The 20,897-nt window shown below is 49.3% G+C and overlaps 1 protein-coding gene and 1 pseudogene across 7 annotated transcripts; both read right to left on the minus strand.

The window, feature by feature from the left end:
* Positions 1-17,227, minus strand: Pprc1 (PPARG related coactivator 1). 7 transcript variants are annotated; one of them, XM_057778107.1, is made up of 14 exons: positions 17,048-17,227; positions 10,669-10,851; positions 10,009-10,155; positions 9,801-9,902; positions 6,929-9,689; positions 6,590-6,643; positions 5,521-5,578; positions 4,757-4,824; positions 3,211-3,919; positions 1,482-1,616; positions 1,311-1,371; positions 1,080-1,201; positions 707-858; positions 1-301 (listed from the first exon to the last, which is right to left on the minus strand). In XM_057778107.1, exons 1-14 carry the CDS (start codon positions 17,198-17,200, stop codon positions 198-200), a joined length of 4,809 nt encoding a protein of 1,602 aa, XP_057634090.1. In that variant the 5' UTR covers positions 17,201-17,227; the 3' UTR covers positions 1-197. The 7 variants fall into 7 exon arrangements, with proteins under 7 accessions (XP_057634090.1, XP_057634088.1, XP_057634089.1 ...); XM_057778105.1 differs by having other exon boundaries at positions 4,757-4,827; XM_057778106.1 differs by having other exon boundaries at positions 10,009-10,158.
* LOC130879504 (small EDRK-rich factor 2-like) lies at positions 12,443-12,818 on the minus strand (annotated as a pseudogene).
* Positions 17,228-20,897: the final 3,670 nt, after the last annotated feature.

Raw genomic sequence — 20,897 nt, forward strand, 5'->3', positions numbered from 1 at the left:
TGTTCAATATCTGTTATTTAAAAAAACAACAAATACCACTTAAAAATTCCGGTTTTAACACATTTTTATTTAACTTTTTTCCATTTATTTATAAAACAGTCATTTCCACACTAGCAGCTCGCCCCCTAGAGTGGGGGAGGGGAGTGGAGGAGGTTGGACACCTCCAGAGAAAATGGGTGGGAGAGGAGTGCCCAGGGTTACCTCCTCAGGTTCTTCTGGGCCTGTTTCAATAATGTATCAAAGTCAAGTGAATCAAATTTGCTCTTCACGGGAGCAGGGTCAAAGTCTTCCCGATTGGAGTCTACAGAGCAAAGAGGAACAAACACTTAGGTCTCTTACCACAGTTCTCAAGTACATGGTTTTCAAATGGAGCCATGGCTCATACCAGTAGCAGATTGGAGCAAAACTACCCTGCTTGTACAGAGGTGTGGGAGAGTACACTCCCTCTTACCACACTCCTTTAGGGTCTTTGTATGTCAGATGGTAAGTCACTTAGGTTTACTCTCAAATATTTGAGAAGCTGGGTGGTGGTGGCACATGCCTTTAATCACAGAACTAAGGTGGCAGAGGCAGGTGGACCTCTGTGAGTTCGAGGCCAACCTGGTCTACAAGAGCTAGTTCCAGGACGGGCTCCAAAGCTACAGAGAGACCCTTCTGGAGAGGGGGTGACACAGGCCCGAGTCTCAAGCCCTCCTCCGACACTCACCAAGATCAGAGTAACTCCTTTTGCAGAACTGCCTGCGGCCCCCAAAGCAGAGATCAAAGGGCTGCTCATCTGCCTGCCGCAACTTGTGGCCACTCTCGATGGCTGCAAATGCCTCTTCAGCATAACGGTAAGTGACGAAACCATAGTTGTCACTAGTGGAGAGGGTGAGCCATTTGCACACAGGTTATGAAGCGGACTCAGCACCCCTGAGTACACAGGTGCTTCTCATTTCCCCAATGGTCAACCCTCTGATCTTAAAAAAAAATAAAAGTGACCCTACACAGCCCAGCACAACAGAACACAGAAAGACAGGAGCATCAAGGATATGAACGTAACAGAACAAACTTTCTACCCTCGTAAAGAGCAAGCTTACCCTTGGACACGAAAATGAATGGTGCACTCCTCAATCTCTCCAAAAACAGAGAATCTCTGTTTCAGCTCTGACCGAGTCATGCGGCCAGGTATCTTTCCAATGAAGACCACCCTTCTCTCTTCCTGTGTCAGACAAGGAAAAAGTCACTCTGGGAGCCAGAGCTGCAGCTGCTGCTATGTGTGCTCTTGGAACAGGTCAACCCCTCCTCCCACGCCTGGCTTCTCTACTCACTATTGCACGCTCCTTCTGCAGCACTCTCTGCCTTTGGTAATGGTCATTTGAACGGTAAGAGCTGTACGTGACAAGAAAAGTCCCATCAGCCCCCAGACACAATTCAAGACTCAGAACTCTCAGACACGTGCATCCTAGATGCATTGCACTCAAACATTTGTTCATGCTCACCGCCGCCTTCGGTCACTTCTGCGAGGGGACAGAGAGGGAGAACGGCTTCTGGAACTGGATGATGAGGAAGAAGAGGATGAAGATGATGAAGAGGATGAACATCTTCTCGAACGTCCAGAGGAACTGCAGCTGGACCTGGAATAAAGGACATAGGAATGATGGGAACGATGCAGATAAGTTCCATTACCTCAGCCAGACTCAGACTTGCCTCCCTGGCAGGAAGCTCAGGACCCCCGATAAAGGAGAGCAGAAACATTCCAAGTTTTCTTCACAGATAACAGATGGGAAACACTTCATAAAATTTTATATACACTAAGTAGTTTTTTTTTTTTTTTTTTTTTTTTTTTGGTTTTTCGAGACAGGGTTTCTCTGTGGTTTTGGAGCCTGTCCTGGAACTAGCTCTGTAGGACCAGGCTGGTCTCGAACTCACAGAGATCCACCTGCCTCTGCCTCCCAAGTGCTGGGATTAAAGGCGTGCGCCACCACCGCCCGGCTACACTAAGTAGTTTTAAATGGCATTTTTATTACCCCTTTTCTCTTGAAAAGGGGTCTCACTAGGCAGCCCAAGCTGCCCTTGAACTTGTGATTCTCCTACCTCTGCCTTGCCAGCACTGGAATTGTGCTACTGTGCCCAGCATGCATACTTATTTGTGGTACTGAGGATGATACCTAGGGCCATCACAGCACTGTAATTGTGCTACTGTACCCAGCACGCATACTTATTTGTGGTACTGAGGATGATACCTAGGGCCGTCACAGACTTGACACAGCTGTTACTATTGAGCTTCATTTACCACGATTTCCACTGAAAATGGGAGAACACTGAACTCAGAAAGAAAAATAGAGGCACTCAGGAGACAGAGCGCTAACTAAGCCTGGTTTTGACAGTTACTTTACTGCAGTGCTGGAGCAGGATACCAGAGTCTGCGTTCTAACTGTAACCCCCCATCCCTCGCCATCTCAGAGCAATGCTGTAACCAAGGTGAGCGAGAAAGGAGGTTACCATGCCAGAACTACCGTTCACAGCCATTTTTGGAGACCGGCACCAGTGCTAAAACACAGCGCCTCACATACTGGCCCCAAACTCTGAATGTTGCCAAGGATAATTTGACTTATGATCTTTCTGCCTCCATCTCCTCAGTGCTAGAATTCCAGGCATGTAACACGTGTGTAGTTTACATGGTGTTGGGAATCAAATCCAGCATCACCCCACGAGAATTCTTTTCCTTTGTTTTTACATTAATCTGTCATGTGTGAGTTGTGCCACAGCATACACGCAGAGGTCAGAGGACGACTTTCAAGAATTATTTTTATCACTCCACCGTGTGGTCCCAGGATCAAACTCAGGTCACCAAGCATGCATCTTTACCTAGTGAGCCATCTCATCAGCATTTAAGGGTAACCCACTATCCTGCATTAATACCAAGAAAACACCATGTATGAGCACCGATAATAATAGTATTAAGTAATCACAGTCAAGATCAAACCAACAGTCTACCCAAGGCACAAGGAAGCAGAAAATTTCAGCACTATCCCAGACTCCAACACAGGATGGCCCCACAGCTTGCCTCTAACAGGCCACAAAAAAGAAGACAAAAGCCAAAGACAGAACCTTCAGCTTTAGAGACTGAAAAGTACACTAGTTAACCCATAGCCTTTTCAAAGTAAACTACAAAAGAGTTCATGAGCTTCCCAAATGGAAAGAATCTAAGAGGCCAACAAAGCTCACCTTCGCCACCTCTTGTGGGGGGGGGAGAGGGACCTGGACCGGGATCGGGATGAGGAAGACACCGATGAAGATGAGGATGCTTCGCTGGTCCGGTTGGACCCAGAGCTGACAGAGCGGCTGCTGCGGCCACGACGGCCCTGCCAGCCCCGACCTGGGGGACTGACTGATCTGCAGGCTTTTCGGTAACAGCGCATTGACCGCTGCTTGCCTGGGGGCTCAGAGGGAGTCCTAGTGTTCATGTCTTTCCGGCAGGGTGAGGCCTCAGGAGACAGCAAGGTGGACGGGGCAAGATAAGGCGCTGAAGACTCTGCCTGCTCACTGCTAGTCCTGTGATCAAGTGGCTCCTGGGAAGTCGTGCATGGAAGTAGGGGAGCAGCTGGGCCCAATGACAAGACGGGTTTGATGGTGATGTCCTGATGGCGCTTGACATTCCATCGGGAGCCCACCTCTGGAATGACTAGGGCAGGCATCTTTTTTGGGGGTGTCCTGCTTCGGACACAATAATCATGGTCCCCAGAGCCCACATGGACAGGACTAGGGCCATGGACCCTTTCTTGGAGGCAGGCTGCAGCTGGATGTTTGGCCTCTGTAACTCCTTCAGGCTTCAGGGTTCCCTCCTGGGCGGTAGATTTAGGAGATTTGGCCAACAGTGAGACAGCAGCCAAGGGCTTCCATAACTGGTGGGGAGGGGTAGCTGGAGGGGTGAGCCCTGTGGGGGAGGGAGGATGGAGATAGCAGGGTGAGATCCAGTTCTATACTCTAGATTCTGTGTACCTAGGCTCGAGACCCCACTTCTCAGAGTACGCTAGGCATCAACAACAGCCCCACTTCTCTCACTACACATCAGCCACTAACTACCTAAAACTACCTAGTGACCAGGCTCTAGCTCATTTATCAATCATTTTCATGCTTAAATCCACCCCTCTAATCAGCATTATCTAATGTCTAGTTTGCATCTTGCCTAGGTTCGCGCCATAAACTTACCCACCTCCCTTCCAGCTCCATACCTGTTATCTAGATCCTTGCTAGACAAACCATTAAAAAACCAGGCTGAGAATGCTTTTTCAATTCTTTCTTCAGTACATGCACAGGATGAAGTCCAACCAGCTTAATATAGCATTCACACTCCATAATCGGACCTCTTGTTTAGTCACTCAGCCTAAACTTTTGCTTTTGCTCTGTCCACTACCCTAATCAGTCTCTACTCTCCCGATCAAACCACACCACTTACAGTGCTGCAAAATGTAACAAGCTAGTTGCTTCTGTACTTCAGTCAGGTTGCTCAATTCCCTAAAAGATACCATCTGACTGAGAGCCATGATTGTTCTCAAGCCTCAGCTCAGTGATAACCCCATCCCCCATTACCCCTCACAGCCTACTGAATACATCTCTGATGATCAACATGTTCAGATGTTTACACATCTGCCCCCTTGACCATGAACACAACTACAAAGATCAGATGCCTGTACCCCATTGTCTACACACACTGATGTAGAACAGGTACTGCACACGTGCTGCACAGACTAAGAGTTCAACCTGAACCCACCTGCCACGTTGGCCAGTTCTGGGGCTTGTAACCGGTCTAGGGGTCTCTTCTCCTGGGGAGTGTCAATGCTGCTGGCAGGGGGGAAAAGGGAAAACCTGATTCATTGCCTCAATATCTTGTATATCTGCTCTCCTCACAAAGCAATGAAAAAGATGTAGCAGAGAAAAACGGGATGCCCAAACTACCCCATGGTCATTTTCTAGCACAAAAGGGCCATAATGACCATGCTGTAGACTGGGCCTATTCAATTCTGCCAAATCTGGGGAGGCAGGCTGGCTAGGAGCTTCAATGAGGAGCCTTGCCTACAAAACTCTAAAAACTCTAACTGAAATCAGTGTGGAATGTGAAAAATGACGCCTCTCATTCTTAGAATACCAGGAAGTAAAGAGGTTCAGGTGCCTGTGTCCTTCAGGGAGTTAGGGGAAGCCCCAGCAACCCCCCACACACTACTTTAAGTGACCCCATCACCAGCACTGAACAAGCCCAAAGCCTGACAACAGAGGGGAAGAAATCCAGACGACATAATTTGCCAAATTACAAATTGTAAGAGGCATCGCCAAGGCATCTGAAATTTTTGGTAGTACATACCCTCCCCAACCTCATCACCCAAGACAGAGTCTGGTGGTAAAAGAGCAGGGTACAGAAATGGGGAAGAACTAAAGTCGATGGAACATCTCTGCCACAAGTGTCCAGCTGGAGTCCTGGAGTGCTGCCGGCTGCTGACCAACAGCTGTAGGGTAACTCGCTCACATCTCCATACTCACCCTGAGTTTCCTACAGCCAGGCTGTCAGCAGGAGCCGGGAGAGGACACTCCTTTTTGGCTGTAAAGAAATCATATTAGTTAAAAGCCCAACCAGATGTTCCAAACTGAGGTGGCACAGAAGTGCATTCTGATACCCAGAGGAAGAAGCCAGCCTTGCCTACACATCCCTGCTAAGCTCAGATCCAGTTCCTCCACTGCTATGTAGATAATGACATTCAGTTATTTCTCTTCTGCTCAGAAACACCCATTCCCCACTTATTCTGAGTCAGAGGCCAAACTGATGAGCCTAGTAGTCAAGGTTCAACATGATCTACCTACGTAATGTCCTAGCCATAAACTGGAATAGGGTCTCACTATGGAGCCCAACAGTCCTAGAACTCCCCACATAAACCAGGCTGGCCTTGAGCTCAGAGATCTGCTTCCCAGTGCTGAGATCAAAGGCACACACCACACTTGATACTAGACTTGTCTAGCAAATGAATCCAAAACCATGCAAAGGCTAAAGCATAGGTTCTCCCATGAAACTCCATCTCTAACACAGAGCCTACCTGTCAAGGCTGTTCTGTTTATAACCTACAGATATGTTATCAACTCAAATTATCTGTGCAGATTCTCTCCCCAATTCTACCATGAGCTCCTCTAGAAGACAATCAGTAATCTCCACAGTACCTAGCTTCAGAAAATCAAGCTCTTCATTGCCTTCCAAAAGCATCTTATAGGAACCGTCCTTTACCTCCTTCTGCCTTATATACCATATATGAGATCCGACCTCTCAAAGCTCAACCAAAGAGCTGTCTCCCTCTTGAAAAAAAATCCCCATCCAATCCCAACTTTCCAACACTCTCTCCATATCTACTCTTTCAATAACTTATGCTATCCTACCATGTCCCTAGGTTAGATTACTCTCCCAGGGGAAATGCTGCCTCCCTGTGCCAAAGAGGAGGCTCTTCTGGTGGTTGAGATTGCCCCCTACTCTTTCTCTATCTCAGTTTAAGCTACTACAAGACTAAACCAAAAGGAAGCGTTAAAAAAAAAAAAAGTGGAAACTAAACGACCTAGGTGCCCTCACCTTCTGATTTCTCAAACTGCTCCAACAGACTGGACAGGTCTGATGCTTCAATTCCTGTGAAGGAATACAAGAGGATTAGGATCCAGCCTGATCAACTGAGTTCACAGGTCCTAGAAGTCCCAGTTGTCATCCCTTTCCATGCCTCCCTGTTCAAAGTAAATGAACCAAGAGAGCAGCACACAGCAAGGATTCCAATACAACTAGAGCTCCGTATCTCAGAACACTCCCAAAGAAATCCAATAAATGGCAGCCTCGTGGAAGGCACTCCTTCTGGCCCGTGAACAACACTTGTAGACAGCCCCTGTACCTTTCTCATACCAACTGCATTCTGTCACTCACCAATCTCACTGATGAATGCCTGTACCACGTCCTCAGACCCCTGAGAACGTGGAGTAGGCAGGAAGGATAGTTTTCTTAGTCGGGCTGGATGGACAGCAGGCAGCTTTGGGGCAGTACTCTGCCTTGGTGTGGGACCAGCCTTGACAGTTGCAGAGAGGGGCTTTTCCTTGGCTCTGTTCTCCTGAGCCTCAGGCTTTAGCCTCTCTGATGCAGACTCCCCAACAGCTACACACTCAGTAGACAGACATGGTGGAGTCTTGACCTGGAGACTTTGTACCAGGGTAGACACTTTGTGTTTTGGCTGAGGAGACACAGGCACTGGCTGAACCTCCAGTTTCGTAGGCTCAACCGGTGGAGCTATGGGGCTGTCTGCCCCAGAACTTAGGGAAGGAGTCACTGACACAGGAAGTTCATCTTCAGGAGAACCAGCTGGATTACTACTAGGTTCCACATTGGATGGGGGAACAGCTCTTCCAGTAGACGCTGAAGACAAAGGAGGTGGAGAAACAGTAGACCAGAACGGAGGCTGTTGAGGTCCAGGGCCCCATCCCATGTGCCCATAGCTGGAGCTGTAAGGTGAAACTGGAGCAGGAGTGGGTACCCAAGGCACATTGCAAGTTGGGGGTACAGCATAGGTACCAGGAGTACCAGACACCATGGGCACCGTTGGTTGTGGGGGCAGACAAGGATAGCCAGAAGGGGACACAGAGGGATAACAAGGCCAGGGTGGCACAGGGGCATAATGAGTATAGGGATCAGGTGGTATTTGTCTCATGGACACTGGAAGTCCAGATGGTTGCAAGGGAGGTGGGGGCAGACTGGGGACTCCATGGCCACTTGAAGGAAGAGGAAGCAAAGGAGGTATGCCTGGAGGGAAAGGCAAAGGAGTGGGCACTGTGGAAGGGATGGGCCCAGCAGGAGACACAGACTGCAAGGTAGGAAGGGGCGGTCTAACTGGAAGTGGCATCTCATGAGACGGCACCTGTTCCAAGTGAACGGAAACCATAGGTTTGCTTGCAGATGGCTCAGGAGTAGGGGAAGCAGGGTTGGTACCCACAGACACAAAACAAGTCTCTGGTACAGAGCTTCTCTGTGGAGCTGTCTTCTTGGCTGGGGCTGGTGGAACAAGACAAGGAATATCTGCCAGCCCTGTGGGGGTCTCTGGGAGACTAGGCCACTTGCCAGTGGGGGGCTGAGAATTCCTGCCTTCTGCTTCTGTTTGTCTTTGCTGCCTTCGCTGGCGGTACTCAGACAGGCTGAGAGGTCGAGGTCTGGCTTCCTGGGTTGTAGCGCTGGTGCTACCTTCCACCTTCAGAGGACCTGCAACCTTGGGGTGGGCTGAGGAATCTAGGGAAAGACGAGTCCCCTGAGCTGCTGCTGCTGCAGCACGTCTAGGGTCGGTTGGTCTGTGCTTAACTAGCACAGGGTCTACTGGAGCCAGGTCATGCGGAACAGAGTCAACTGTCACTGTGTTAGCTGGGACAGCGCCAGCTGGGGTGGGAATAGACACTGCAGGTCTGATTCCTGTCCTGTCAGTCAGCACTGGGCCTACTGGGAGAGGACCAATCAGTTCTGTACTAGCTGAAGCCTGGTCAACAGGTATACAATCAGCTATAGCATGCTTAACTGCAGCTGCATCAGCTTCAACAGAGTCAGCTGGCATGGGCTCAGCTTGGCTAGTATCAACCAGCTTAGGGCAGAGGTCAAGGGCATCTTCTTCAGCAGGGCTATCCTGTTCTGCACTTCTCTCTAAGTTCTCAGACTCAGGCTTCTCCAAGGCAGCTGCCCAGGCCCGAGCCCACGCCCGTGGCTTCCCCCTGCTCTGAGGAGCTTCAGCCTCTCTCTGAAGTTCTTCCTGAGGCTGTTTCTGTAAGTTACCCGCCTGAGAGTTCACCTCTGTAGCCATAGTAGACTGTCCACGAGAAGATGATCTCAGTCTCCTAGTATAGTCTTCCAAACAGGCTGCTGGCTGTTCCTTGCTCTTCTTCTTCCTGCCCTTTCTGGGAACTCTCTGAGAACCCTGAATTGCACTGGCAGGTAGGTTCTGAAGCTCCTTGGGTGCCAATGACTCCATGATTTCCCTGGGCTCCAATAAGCAGGTAGAGTTCAATGATAATTCTTCTTGATCAGGGCAAGGGGCAACCTTAGGCACAGCTGCTTCCATCCTGGCCTCCACGGTGGGCATGAGTAGCTGCAAGGCAGGACTGGCCCCTGCAGACTCATCCAAGAGCAGAGACTGGGATCCAGAAGGGATCTGGCGCACCACAACCGGGATCTCCAGGTCATCACCAGCTGTGGCTGCCTGGCCCACTATCTCCAGCACCACACAACCCTCAGGAGCTGACAAGTCATCCACCTGTTCCTGAAGCTCATCCTCAAGTGATGCCAAGTGTGTGAGGTTGGGCAAGCAGTAGGGATGCATGGCGCGTACCAGCTCACTCAGGGAGGAGATGCTCTCATCAGCAGGTGCTGACACTGCCACCTCCGCTGCTGTTGGCTTGTCTTCTTCCTCTGGGCATGCCAGGTGCATGGGGAAGTCCAAGCTGTTCACAGAGTTGTCCAGTTCTCCAGCAAGCATCTGACCACTGATGCTGGCGACCTCCTCCTCCTCTTCTCCATCACTGCGCTGCTGTGGGACAGGGGACTGACCCCATCGAGGTCTTGGTCTTGAGGGTCTCCAGCTAGGTAGCTTAGGGGAAGAAGTTTCCAAGAAAGGAGGTGGAGAAAAGTCCCAAGGAGAATCTGCAAGGGACATCTCTACCTGCAGGAGAGAAGAGCAGGTTCAAAAGGCATTCCTCAAGACATGTTTTCCAGACTGTCCCTATATCCTCCCCAAACCGTGAGTTCACGAGGGTCCCCAGGTCGGGCTTACCCCACTCATCCTACTACTGCCTGTGCTAGGCCCCATAGGGTCCATTGGAGTGATCAGGTCATGTTCTGGGGGTGTCCGAGAAAGAGTGAGTAGCTTGTGGAGCTAAAAAGAGAGACACCCCAAATTAATTTGTGCAGAGTTATATGAAGAGGTTCACAGATGTGGCTGTGGCCTCTGTACTAGCCACATCCCACCCTCTCATACTCACAGAGGAACTCTCGCGAGGAGACACAAGCAGCTCTGAATCAGGAATGCTGTCAAATGGGGACAGGTTCTCAGAATCCGCGTTGTCCAAGATCTCTGTCAGAGCTGTGAGCAGCGACATTTCATTCTGGTCCTCCAGAGATAACCTGCTCTGCTCCAGAAAGAAAAGGGGTCCCCCCAAGATCTCTAATAACCTACTAAGCCACAAAAATAACTAGATGCCAAGAGAATTAACCTCTCAGCAAGAAGGATCTGAGTTCCAGGTAGCATGGGCTCCCATCTTTTCCTACCCGCTCAACTCTAGTGCTAACAGAGACCTATTAAACTGACTCTTACCTTGGGTAAGATGTTCAGAAACCTATCCTGGGCTAGAACAGTATTAGGCTCAAAAGCAGACCAGGACCTCCTGGACATATAGGTCAAAGACCCTAAAAGGAGATAAGCTTTGGAGCATGCTCCAAGCTAAAGGCATCCCTTCATGCACCCATCTGACATTCTGCAGTCTAACTCGACCCACACAAAACATCTTTCAAAGACTCAGCTTCCCAATAGGCCAAGGATCTAGGAACAAAGCCAAGTCTAAAACAACTCCACAGATACTAGGAGACAGAACAGCCCATGAAAAGATCCTGTCTAGAGAACTCCAAGCCTTGCCCCAGTTCACCTCTCCAAGACTCCCAAAATCCTCAATGAGGGAGATGAGGGAGGCATCCATGTAGCTCTGCATGGTCCCCAATAGTGTCTCATCCTGCAGTATCAGCTCCTCCATTTCCAGGTCTTTATCCCTCAGAGATGGGCCCAGTCGAGAAAGACTGACAAAGCTAGAGTCGTCCCCCTCCTCATGGACCTGAGGCAAAAGAGGGAAAGAGTGAGTCAGAAAGACCCAAGTCCTTTGGAAAACAGCTAACTAAACCCCATTAAAATCAGATATCCAGCCCTCCACCAATGGGCTCAAACAGCAGCATCACCATGGTCTAAGATCTGGACTAGCTAGGCAAAGAGGTATAAGCCAGAAGCAAAAGCACCAACAAGGCTGGCAGTGTTCTGGGCAGAGCAGAGTTCAGACTCTATCCAAAAACAGCTGGAGCCATGAGACGTTATCAAACTGGGGAGTAAGAACATCAGAAAGATCAAGATTGGCTAGCAAGATGGCTCAGCAGGTACAAGTACTTACTTCAAAAGCCTACTGGAATTGAATCCCCAAAACCCACAGAGGTGTAGGAAAGAAACAACTCCACAAAGTTGTCCTCTCACTGACCCACACGTACTCCAAAGGACTCTTTCACCCACGCTCACACTATGATAATGGCAATGATGATAATAAAGGCTTTTAGGAGATATAGAGTTTCTCTATGTAGCCCTGGCTGTCCTGGAACTTGTTTTTAAGAGCAGGCTGGCCTCAAACTCAAATATCTGCCTGCCTCTGCCTCCCAAGTGTTGGACTGCTTAAGGTAGCACACACCTGTAACACAAGCACTTGAAAAACTGAGGCAGAAGGATTGTATGTGAATTTCAGATCAAACTGATCTATTTAAGAAGCCCTGTACCCCATCATGCAGGGCGGTGGTGGTGCATGCCTTAATTCTTGCACTTGGAGCTCTGTGAATTCGAGGCCAACCTGGCCTACAGTACAAGTTCCAGGACAGGCTCCAAAGCTATAGAGAGAAACCCTGTCTCCAAAAACAAAAACAAACAAAAAACCCTACCAAATTAACATTTGGTTCAAGATAAGGTTTCTTGTAGCCTTGGCTATCCCAGAACTAGCTTTGTAGGTCCAAGCTGGCCTTGAACTCAGAGATTGCCCTGTGCCTCCCAAGTGCTGGGATTCAAGGCATTAGCCACCACAGCCCTGCTGAAATAAATATTTAAGAAGTTATCTGCACCGGGCGGAAGGTGGCACACGCCTTTAATCCCAGCACTCAGGAGGCCAGCCTGGGCTACAAGAGCTAGTTCCAGGACAGGTTCTAAAGTTACAGAAAAACCCTGGCTCGAAAAACAAAAACAAAGTTATCTGCTAGGCGGGCAGTGGTTCACTCCTGTACTCCCAGCAAGGGACTGCAGAGGCAGTCTTGTTTCTGTGCTCAAGGCCAACCTGGCCTACAGAGTGAGTTCCAGGGCAGCTAGAGCTACACAGTCTCGAAAAAAACAAAAGTCATCTGCTGTCAGTGGGAAAGGTACCAGATATAGAGAGAAAAAAAGAAAAGCCAGTCAGGGGAGTTAAGCTTCTAACTCACAACTCACCCCAGGCCCCCTTAGGCTTCTGTTCTGGACTGAGCTCCAATCCCAGGCTTTTTTTTTTTTTTTTTTTTTTACAAAGCTACTTTTAATACTTTGGGGTGTGCCCCACAGGAATAAAAAACACTGGGAAGGGGTAACCCCCTCACCCCCAGGAGTGGCCCAGGGGTAGAGAGGCTACCTGAGGGGAAGGAAGGACAAAAGGAACCCACTGCAGACTCAGGGCAAAGGGAATGCCATCGGTGCTGGGACCTGTGAGCACTACAGGAAGAAACTCGAGCATGGTGGGACTGGCTCCAGGCACACAGGCGTAGGGCAAGAGGGTTGGACACGAAGCCACAAAGCTACTTGGGTTCCTCCTTCTTCTCGTTTGCCTTTTTCTGCTTCTGCTGCATGATCTCCGAGTCCCTGGGGGTAGAGATGATGGGGCACTCTGCTTGCGGGCGGCAGCAGAAAGCCCATCATCTCGGCGCTTTCCCTTAACCGAGTCGCTCTGCTTCTTCATGTTCTTCTGGCGGGCGAGCTCTCGCTGGTTACTGCGGGTCATGGCGACGGCAGAGGCCAATCCCAGGCTTTAAAGAGGACTTTTTAGGCCTCCCTCACCCAGGCTGATCTCGTCTCACACCAGCTCAAAAATATTCTTCTCAATCTTTCAACCTCCTGACAACCACATCCTGCCTATCCTGTCAAATCCCTAACATAACCCTGGGCCATGGAAATGGCTCAGCTTCTCTGTCCAGTCCCCTGAACTCATAAGGTAGAGTTTCTCACATCAAAACAAAAGCCCCCAAAACCTTTTTGTTGTTTAGGTTTTTCTTTTTTTCAAGACAGGATTTCTCTGTACTTTTTATTTGTTTGTTTGATTTTGGTTTTGGTTTTTCCAGACAGGGTTTCTCTGTAGCTTTGGAGCCTGTCTTGGAACTTGCTCTTTAGACCAAGCTGGCCTCGAACTCAGAGATCTATCTGCCTGTCTCTGCCTCCTGAGTGATAGGAAGAAAACTACTCTTCTTTTTTTTTTATATATATTTATTTATTTATTATGTATACAATATTCTGTCTGTGTGTATGCCTGCAGGCCAGAGAGGGTACCAGACCCCATTACAGATGGTTGTGAGCCACCATGTGGTTGCTGGGAATTGAACTCAGGACCTTTGGAAGAGCAGGCAATGCTCTTAACCTCTGAGCCATCTCTCCAGCCCCAAAACTACTCTTCTTAAAAGAGGAAAATAATAGATTCCAACTCATTTGGTGCAAATAATACTTAGGATTGCATCCACGTATTCACTTATATTCTTCTGGGCATCAGAGGAATTTATATGTGCCTATCCCCCTCCCCTCCTTACCCATTATGCTTTATAACATCTTGTATACATCCACACTCCCTGTTCTTTGGAGCTGGAGTCCACTCTAAGACTGTAACTGAGCTACACCAGTAGACCCAACGGTGAGCCACAATATGTTGAAAGCAGTTCTAAGGGAAGAAACTCTTCACCACCCCTACCAAATGGGAGCTAGAGAGAAAGCCTGATTCTACAAACGGAGGCCCCACCTCGAATGCTTCTGTGAACTAGCAGTATCTCAGTTTTGTCATGAAGCAGGACCCGCCCAGACCTGTTAAGTGTCACAGACAGGGAATGGGCAAGGCCCAAAATGGAACTGGTGAGGCCAGAGCCCCAACTATGCATATGTGCTCTTGGAAGTGTGGTGTAAAGGCTGGGGGCAGAATCCAACAGACAAACAAGACGCCCTTCTGCAGCAAAGGGAGATGAGGAGGTACTTGGACTCCTCCAAAGAAAAAGATCACACCTCTCGATACACCCAATCCTCTTCAGAGTTGGAGCTGCAGAGCCCAGGGAGGAAAGGCTGGTTGAGGACGCTCTAGGAGTCTAGGCCCAGAGCTGCTGTGAAAAGGTAGCAGGTTTTAGGGACTAACCCCTCCCACCTAGATCTTCAGTCCTGTAATTAAAACCAGAAGCTGAATAGCGCCTGGCTCAGCAAACAGTCATAGGTGAGCAGTAGCTTGCATCTCTAGCTGCCCTGCCTCCTCCCTTCTCCAGCCCAGGTCAGACTGGTCCAGCCCTGTAAACCATCATCTCCACCTCCTCTCAGCAGGTGCTGGAGGCTAAGATGGAGACATCTATCTCCCTTGAACCACTTCACCCATATGCTGCACAATCCCTAGGGAAGGTAGATCCCAGGGGGTCCAGATCAACCAAGGCTGAGTCCAAGACAAAGCATGCTCCCCACTAACACTCTGAACTCCAGCAGCCTCTCGGTTGGCTTTCTCACACAAGTTTGCTCATCCAGAATTCAAAGCCAACTTTAAATCTAGTTTTTGGAGACAAAAATCTCATGTAGCTCAGGCTGGTCTTGCACCTGCTATGTAACCAAAGCTATCCTTAAACTGCCCTCTATTCTGAAACTCACTCTGTAGACTAGGTTGGCCTTGAACTCACAGATATTCCCCTGCCTCCGTCTCCTCAGTGCTGGGATTATAGGTACAGGCCACCTCCACCAGGCTAAAACCTTAAACTTTTGATTCTCCTACCTCTAAGCCCAGTCCAGGCCCTTTATCTAGACACTAACATATAGTTGAATCCCAAGCAACAAAAACTGTCATTTCTAGGACCATCATTAGTCTCTTCAAAAGCTATGGGGGAGCCGGGCGGTGGTGGCGCACATCTTTAATCCCAGCACTTGGGAGGCAGAGGCAGGCGGATCTCTGTGAGTTCGAGACCAGCCTGGTCTACAAGAGCTAGTTCCAGGACAGGCTCCAAAGCCACAGAGAAACCCTGTCTCAAAAAACCAAAAAGAAAAAAAAAAAAAAAGCTATGGGGGGGCTGCCATCTTTGATCTCAGCATTCAGGAGGCAAAGGCAGGTTGATCTGTTCTACAAACAAAATCCCTTCAGTGGTATCTTACAGCTCTTAGCAATGGATGTAAACTCCTTATAATGGCTTATGCTCTGCTTTTCCCGCCAGTCTCTTCGCCAACTCATCTTCTCCCATTCCACCCTTCTGGTAGGCAGGTCTCAGTTCTTCTCTTAAGCCATGTACCTTTGGTCTTCACAGACCTCCCCTGATGAAAGTGTCTCACACAGTTCAGTCTTGGGGGGTCTCAATTTAAGACGTCTCTTCCATTCACAGACTCTTCAAGTAAGATTACTACTGACGACTGCACAACCCTAAAGAAACTGCACTTCCCTTCTCTCTCCCACCATCACTCATTATCTGTCCACCCTGAGTTAAACCGAAGACCGCACGGATCACATCTGCACGTAAACATATGGCACCTCGATAACTACTGGGTTGACGGACTATCTAACACATTAGAGCTGAATCTTGGATCCCTACTGCTTCTCCCAGATGGTGATGTGAACAGCACACAAAAGATGGGACCTCTTATAAGTTGGAGGAAAAGAGTAATTGATCCCAAAGTCATTATCCTCTAGGCCGTTCTGTTGGACCTTGTATTACTGGGAAGCCTGCAACCCAACTTTCACTTGTGTTTGTGGGGGTGGGAGGTGTGTGCTGTCAAGGACTCTGCTTAAACTGCTTCAAGAACACAATTCCTGCTCACTCACTGCCAACCTGGTTGAGCATTTTTGGAATCCCACCATGAAGGGCAGGATAAAAACCCTATTAAGTAAGGAGAACTGAAGGGAACACACGTACAGAATTCTTCCTGACCCCCATTAAATATTCAACTAATATTTAATAGTTTTCAAACCACGTAAAACTTTTCCTATCTCCATCAAAAATTTCAAAAAGCCTCACACAGACACAACTCACAAGCAGTTGTATCTCTGAGTTCGGAGGAGCATGCCTTAACCATCTCCTCCAAAAAAATAAGATGCAAGAAAAAAGTGAGAGGACAAATTATGCTAGGTCCAGGTAAACTGACATTCCCATGACCCTTGAATCACAGACGAAGGACTTCAGGCAACCAAAACCGCCAGTGTCTTGTGACTCAACCTACTCCGAGCCGGTCAGACAGAAGCCTCAACGAACTCATTCCTCCACTGCCCTTCAGCTCAGTCCTCCAACCCTTGCCTCACACACTCTGACATTTCTAGGAAGCCGCGCTTCGAGAACATCTGGGAAGTCCACCATCCACCGACGGAAGGCGTTGTAGACCCACGCAAGAGGGGAAAAAACTCTCCTAAGGCTCTGAGAAAAGTTGCCTCTAGCAGCCCCTACCTCCAGGCCAGAGGTCCCCAGCACAGGCCAGAGATGGCGGGAGCGGCTGAGACACACCCAGTTCCCGGCAGTGTGGCTCCAGCGCGGATACTAGATGCCCGAAAGCCTGGGACAGGAGCCACGTGGACATCCCTTCCCCGCCCCCACGTGGACCCGCGCCCCGGGCTCCCCCCGCCCCGGCGGCAAGCCCTACCCACGTGGGCGCCCGCGCCGCCTAGGGGGAGGGGGAGCAGACAAGTTCTCCCGGGAAAATCGTCCCCCCCTCACCCCACGTGCTCCGAAAAAGGAACTACGGCGCCAAGCTGGTGGAGCACTCTCCGGCATCCTTAGGAGAGTCTTAGCCTTCCAGTCCAATCCCGAATGCCTGCCGCCCCAGCAAGGGCCACGTTTCCGACGCCCGACTCTGTCCCTCAGGCGTCCCCAGGAGTCGCCGCAGGGTTCCTACCTCTGCTGGTGAACCCCCAGCAAACGACTTAGGTTCTCTCAACCCTACCCAGCTCCCGCAGCATCGGGACGCAAGTGCTTCCTCCCTTTCCTGTGGCGTCCACGTGTCACCGCCCGGCACACGCCGCTTTGCTGCCAGCCTCGGGCCGCCGGCCACGCTCTCACCTGCTCCGCGGCGCTCACGGTGCCCACGGTCCCATACGGCGCTTGGCTCCAACTCGTCCAACCGCCGCCGCGAACTCCACCGCCAGGGTCAGGACCCGGGCCCCCGGTCGGAGGCGGCGCGACTCGGTCTCTCCGTCCCCGGCGCGCCGCCATCTTGGCCCCTGAACACCCAGCGCTGCTCTGATCGCCGGCGCCGCCTCGCCCAGCCGATTGTGGGAAGGGAACTACATCTCCCGAAGGACATTGCAGAACTACAACTCCCAGAAGGCCATGCGGCGGACCACTCTTGCACCCTGGAAGAGGACAGGGACCCTGACCTCCCTCGAGGGTTCCTGGGAATAGTAGTCTCTAAAGGGAGATAAGCTGGTCGGAGCCCAAGGAGGATTGTAGGGCTCAGTTTTGTGGCAGTGTCAGAGACTAAGTTGCCGAGTACGCAGTAGTAAGGGAGAGAGTTAACATTTGCGTATCACTCTGTTTGTGTTAATTTGTCCAAATGTTAGACCGCTTTCTTTGTTTGACATTCTACCTGCTGCACTTTCCTTTCACCTTAGTTCAAGTCGGCCGCTGTTTTGAAACAGCACCCCCACGTGGACACTCGCAGTCAAGACACTAACCCTCATCTAATATCATACTGCGGCACTAAAGCAAAATTTTCTCTTAAAAATACTGCATTTTGCCGGGCGGTGGTGGCGCACGCCTTTAATCCCAGCACTCGGGAGGCAGAGGCAGGCGGATCTCTGTGAGTTCGAGACCAGCCTGGTCTACAGAGCTAGTTCCAGGACAGGCTCCAAACCACAGAGAAACCCTGTCTCGAATAACCAAAAAAAAAAAAAAAAAAAAAAGTCTTGACTGTCCTGGAACTCGCTCCGTGGACCAGGATGACCTCAAATTCACAGAAATCCACCTGCCTCTGCCTCCTGAGAGCTGGGATTAAAGGTGTGTGCCACCACAGCCCGGTCTTCATGCCTATCTTTACTGTTCATTCGTCGTATTTTCCTGTTTGTTTGCTTTAACAATTTACTACAAAACTTAAGGTTATTTGAGGGGGCTGGAGACGGAATACTCAGCGATTCAGATTGCTTGCCACTCTTCCAGAGGATCTAGCACCCAAACACCGAACACTCCATATCTGATGCCCTCCTTAGACCAGAGTTGGGGTGGGGTTTATATATACACGGCACGTGCACGTTTGGAAGCCAATGAGAGGCTCAGCCAATAAAGGTACTTTGCCAACAATCCTGAGTCCCATCCCCAGTATCCATATGATGGTGTGGTGGAAGGGCTGAGAACTGACTCCCTAAAGTTGTCTTTGGACATCCACACCTGTGCACCTACACACACACACATGAGCACAAAATGAAGAAATTGATGTAAAAATGTCTTTTGTTTTGTTTTTCGAGAAAGGGTTTCTCTGTAGCTTTGAAACCTGTCCTGGAACTAGGTCTTGTAGACCAGGCTGGCCTCGAACTCACAGAGATCCGTCTGTCTCTGCCTCCCGAGTGCTGGGATTAAAAGCATGCGTTCATCACTATCCAGCCTGTAAAAACACTGAAAAAAAAAAACAAAAAGTTTGGTCTGGAGATAGTGCTCAGTGGTTAAAAGCACTGGCTGCTCTTCCAGAGGTCCTGAGTTCAATTACCAGCGATCACATGGTGGCTCACAACCATCTGTAATGAAATCTGGTGCCCTCTTCTGGCATGTGGGCATACATGGAGGCAGAATGTTGTATACATAACAAATAAATAAATAAATAGTTTATTTGAATACAAAATTGATTGTGCAGGCTTTTTTTTTTTTTTTTTTTTTTTTTTTTTTTTTTTTTTTTTTTTTTTTGGTTTTTCAAGACAGGGTTTCTCTGTAGCTACGGAGCCTGTCCTGGAACTAGCTCTGTAGACCAGGCTGGCCTCGAACTCACAGAGATCCGCCTGCCTCTGCCTCCCGAGTGCTGGAATTAAAGGCGTGCGCCACCACCGCCCGGCTTTGTGCAGGCCTTTAATCCCAGCACTCAGGAGGCAGAGACAAGTGGATCTCTGTGAGTTTGAGGCCAGCCTGGTCTACAGAGTGAGTTCCAGGATAGGCTCCAAAGCTACAGAGAAACCCTGTCTTGAAAAACAAAAACAAAAAGATCTAAGTCTCCAGTGTGTAGGGAGGAGATGATGTCCTCAGTGAATGTGTATTGCTACATGAGTGCAGCCATGTCAGGGACTCCAATGCCCTAAACCCATAGGAATGGCAAGTCTTTCCCCAGTCCCCCAGCACCTGTTGATAGTGTGCACAGAAGGCATTGGCCACAGCTTCCTGCTCCCAGATGACTGCAGTTTGAGACTGTCCCCTACAGAGACACTCTACCAAAATTAGTTACCCTGCTTGTTGGTTCAGGGTTAGCTGTGTCTAACCTATCAGCTGAATTCCCTGGCTGTGCATAGGTCTTCATGGAGTGCATAGCTCACCCTAAAGCCATGCAGGTCTAAGAACAAGTGGTAAACATGGGTTTGTCTACAAGCACATTCCTGAAGACTGTGAAGGAAAACCTCAGAGACCACTAAACAACATTGGGAACTTTTGTTTTGTTTTGTTTGGTTTTTGGTTTTTCGAGACAGGGTTTCTCTGTGGTTTTGGAGCCTGTCCTGGAACTAGCTCTTGTAGACCAGGCTGGTCTCGAACTCACAGAGATCCGCCTGCCTCTGCCTCCCAAGTTTGTTTTGTTTTTTGAGGCTGGGTTTCTCTACGACTTTGGTCCCGGAACTAGCTCTAGTTGACCTTGAACTCACAGAGACCCACCTGCCTCCCAAGTGCTAGGATTAAGGGCTTGTGCCACCACTGCCCCCACAAGGAACTCTAATTATTTGTCCTGGTTTGGGTCCACGTCCACAAAAGACTTCAGTATATTTACTTCTTTTTCTTTTTTTCTTTTTTTTTTTTGGTTTTTGGAGACAGGGTTTCTGTGTGTAACAGCCTTAGGTGTTCTGGAACTTGTTTTATAGATTAGGTTGGCCCAGAACCCACAAAGATCTGCCTACTTCTGTCTCCAGAGTGCTGGGATTAAAGGCATGTGCCACCACGCCCTACCTTCTTTTGTTATCTAAATAGGGCCTCACCCTATAACCCCAGCTGGTCTGGAATTTGCAGCATCCTGGAATAGTGTCTCCAGTCTGGAACTCTAGGTGTGTGTGTCAGCACATCCACTTTTTTTTTTCTTTTTTCTTTTCTTTCTTTTTTGTTTTGTTTTTTTGAGACAGAGTTTCTCTGTGAATAGCCCTGGCTGTCCTAGAACTTGATTTTTTTAGACCAAGCCGGGCTCGAACTCACAGAGATCCAGCTGCCTCTGCCTCCCAAGTGTTGGGATTAAAGACTTCTGCTACCACCGCCTGGCCCACACCTACTTTTTAAAAATATTTATTTGTGTGGGTGTTTTGCATGCATGTTTATACAGCAAGTGCCTGGTGCCTTTGGCGGCCAGATGAGTGAGATACCCTGGAACTAGAGTTACAGGTAGCCCATTGTCAGTACTAGAATTGAACCCCTGTCCTCTGGAAGAGGGTTAGTGTTCTTAACCCCGAAGCCACCTCTCCAACCCCACCGCTAATCATAGCTACTAAAGTGAGACTTACTGCATGCTAAGCCTGTATTCTTATCACTGAACTACATCTACAGCCTCCCTAATTTTCCTATCAGCCAGGCTTGAACCTGTTTAGCTTTGTCAATAAGAGTAAGCATATCTGGGGCTGGAGAGATGGCTCACAGGTTAAGAGCACTCCTCCATAAGTCCTGAGTTCAATTCCCAGCTACCACATGGTGGCTCACAACTCATCTATAATGAGACCTGGTGCCCTCTTCTGGCATGCAGAGG

This window comes from Chionomys nivalis, chromosome 8 (assembly GCF_950005125.1).
Source record: "Chionomys nivalis chromosome 8, mChiNiv1.1, whole genome shotgun sequence".
Classification (NCBI taxonomy): Eukaryota; Metazoa; Chordata; class Mammalia; order Rodentia; family Cricetidae; genus Chionomys; species Chionomys nivalis.

Bases quoted from the DNA above. Each gene is read 5' to 3' on its own strand.
- Pprc1 (XM_057778104.1), bottom strand. From the start codon at position 17,200: ATGGCGGCGCGCCGGGGACGGAGAGACCGAGTCGCGCCGCCTCCGACC. The intron at 5,579-6,589 runs GTGAGGGCACCT...ATTTCTTTACAG, and splicing joins GCAGTTTGAGAAATCAGAAG to CCAAAAAGGAGTGTCCTCTC. The intron at 3,920-4,756 runs GTGGGTTCAGGT...CCTCCCCCACAG, and splicing joins AGAACTGGCCAACGTGGCAG to GGCTCACCCCTCCAGCTACC.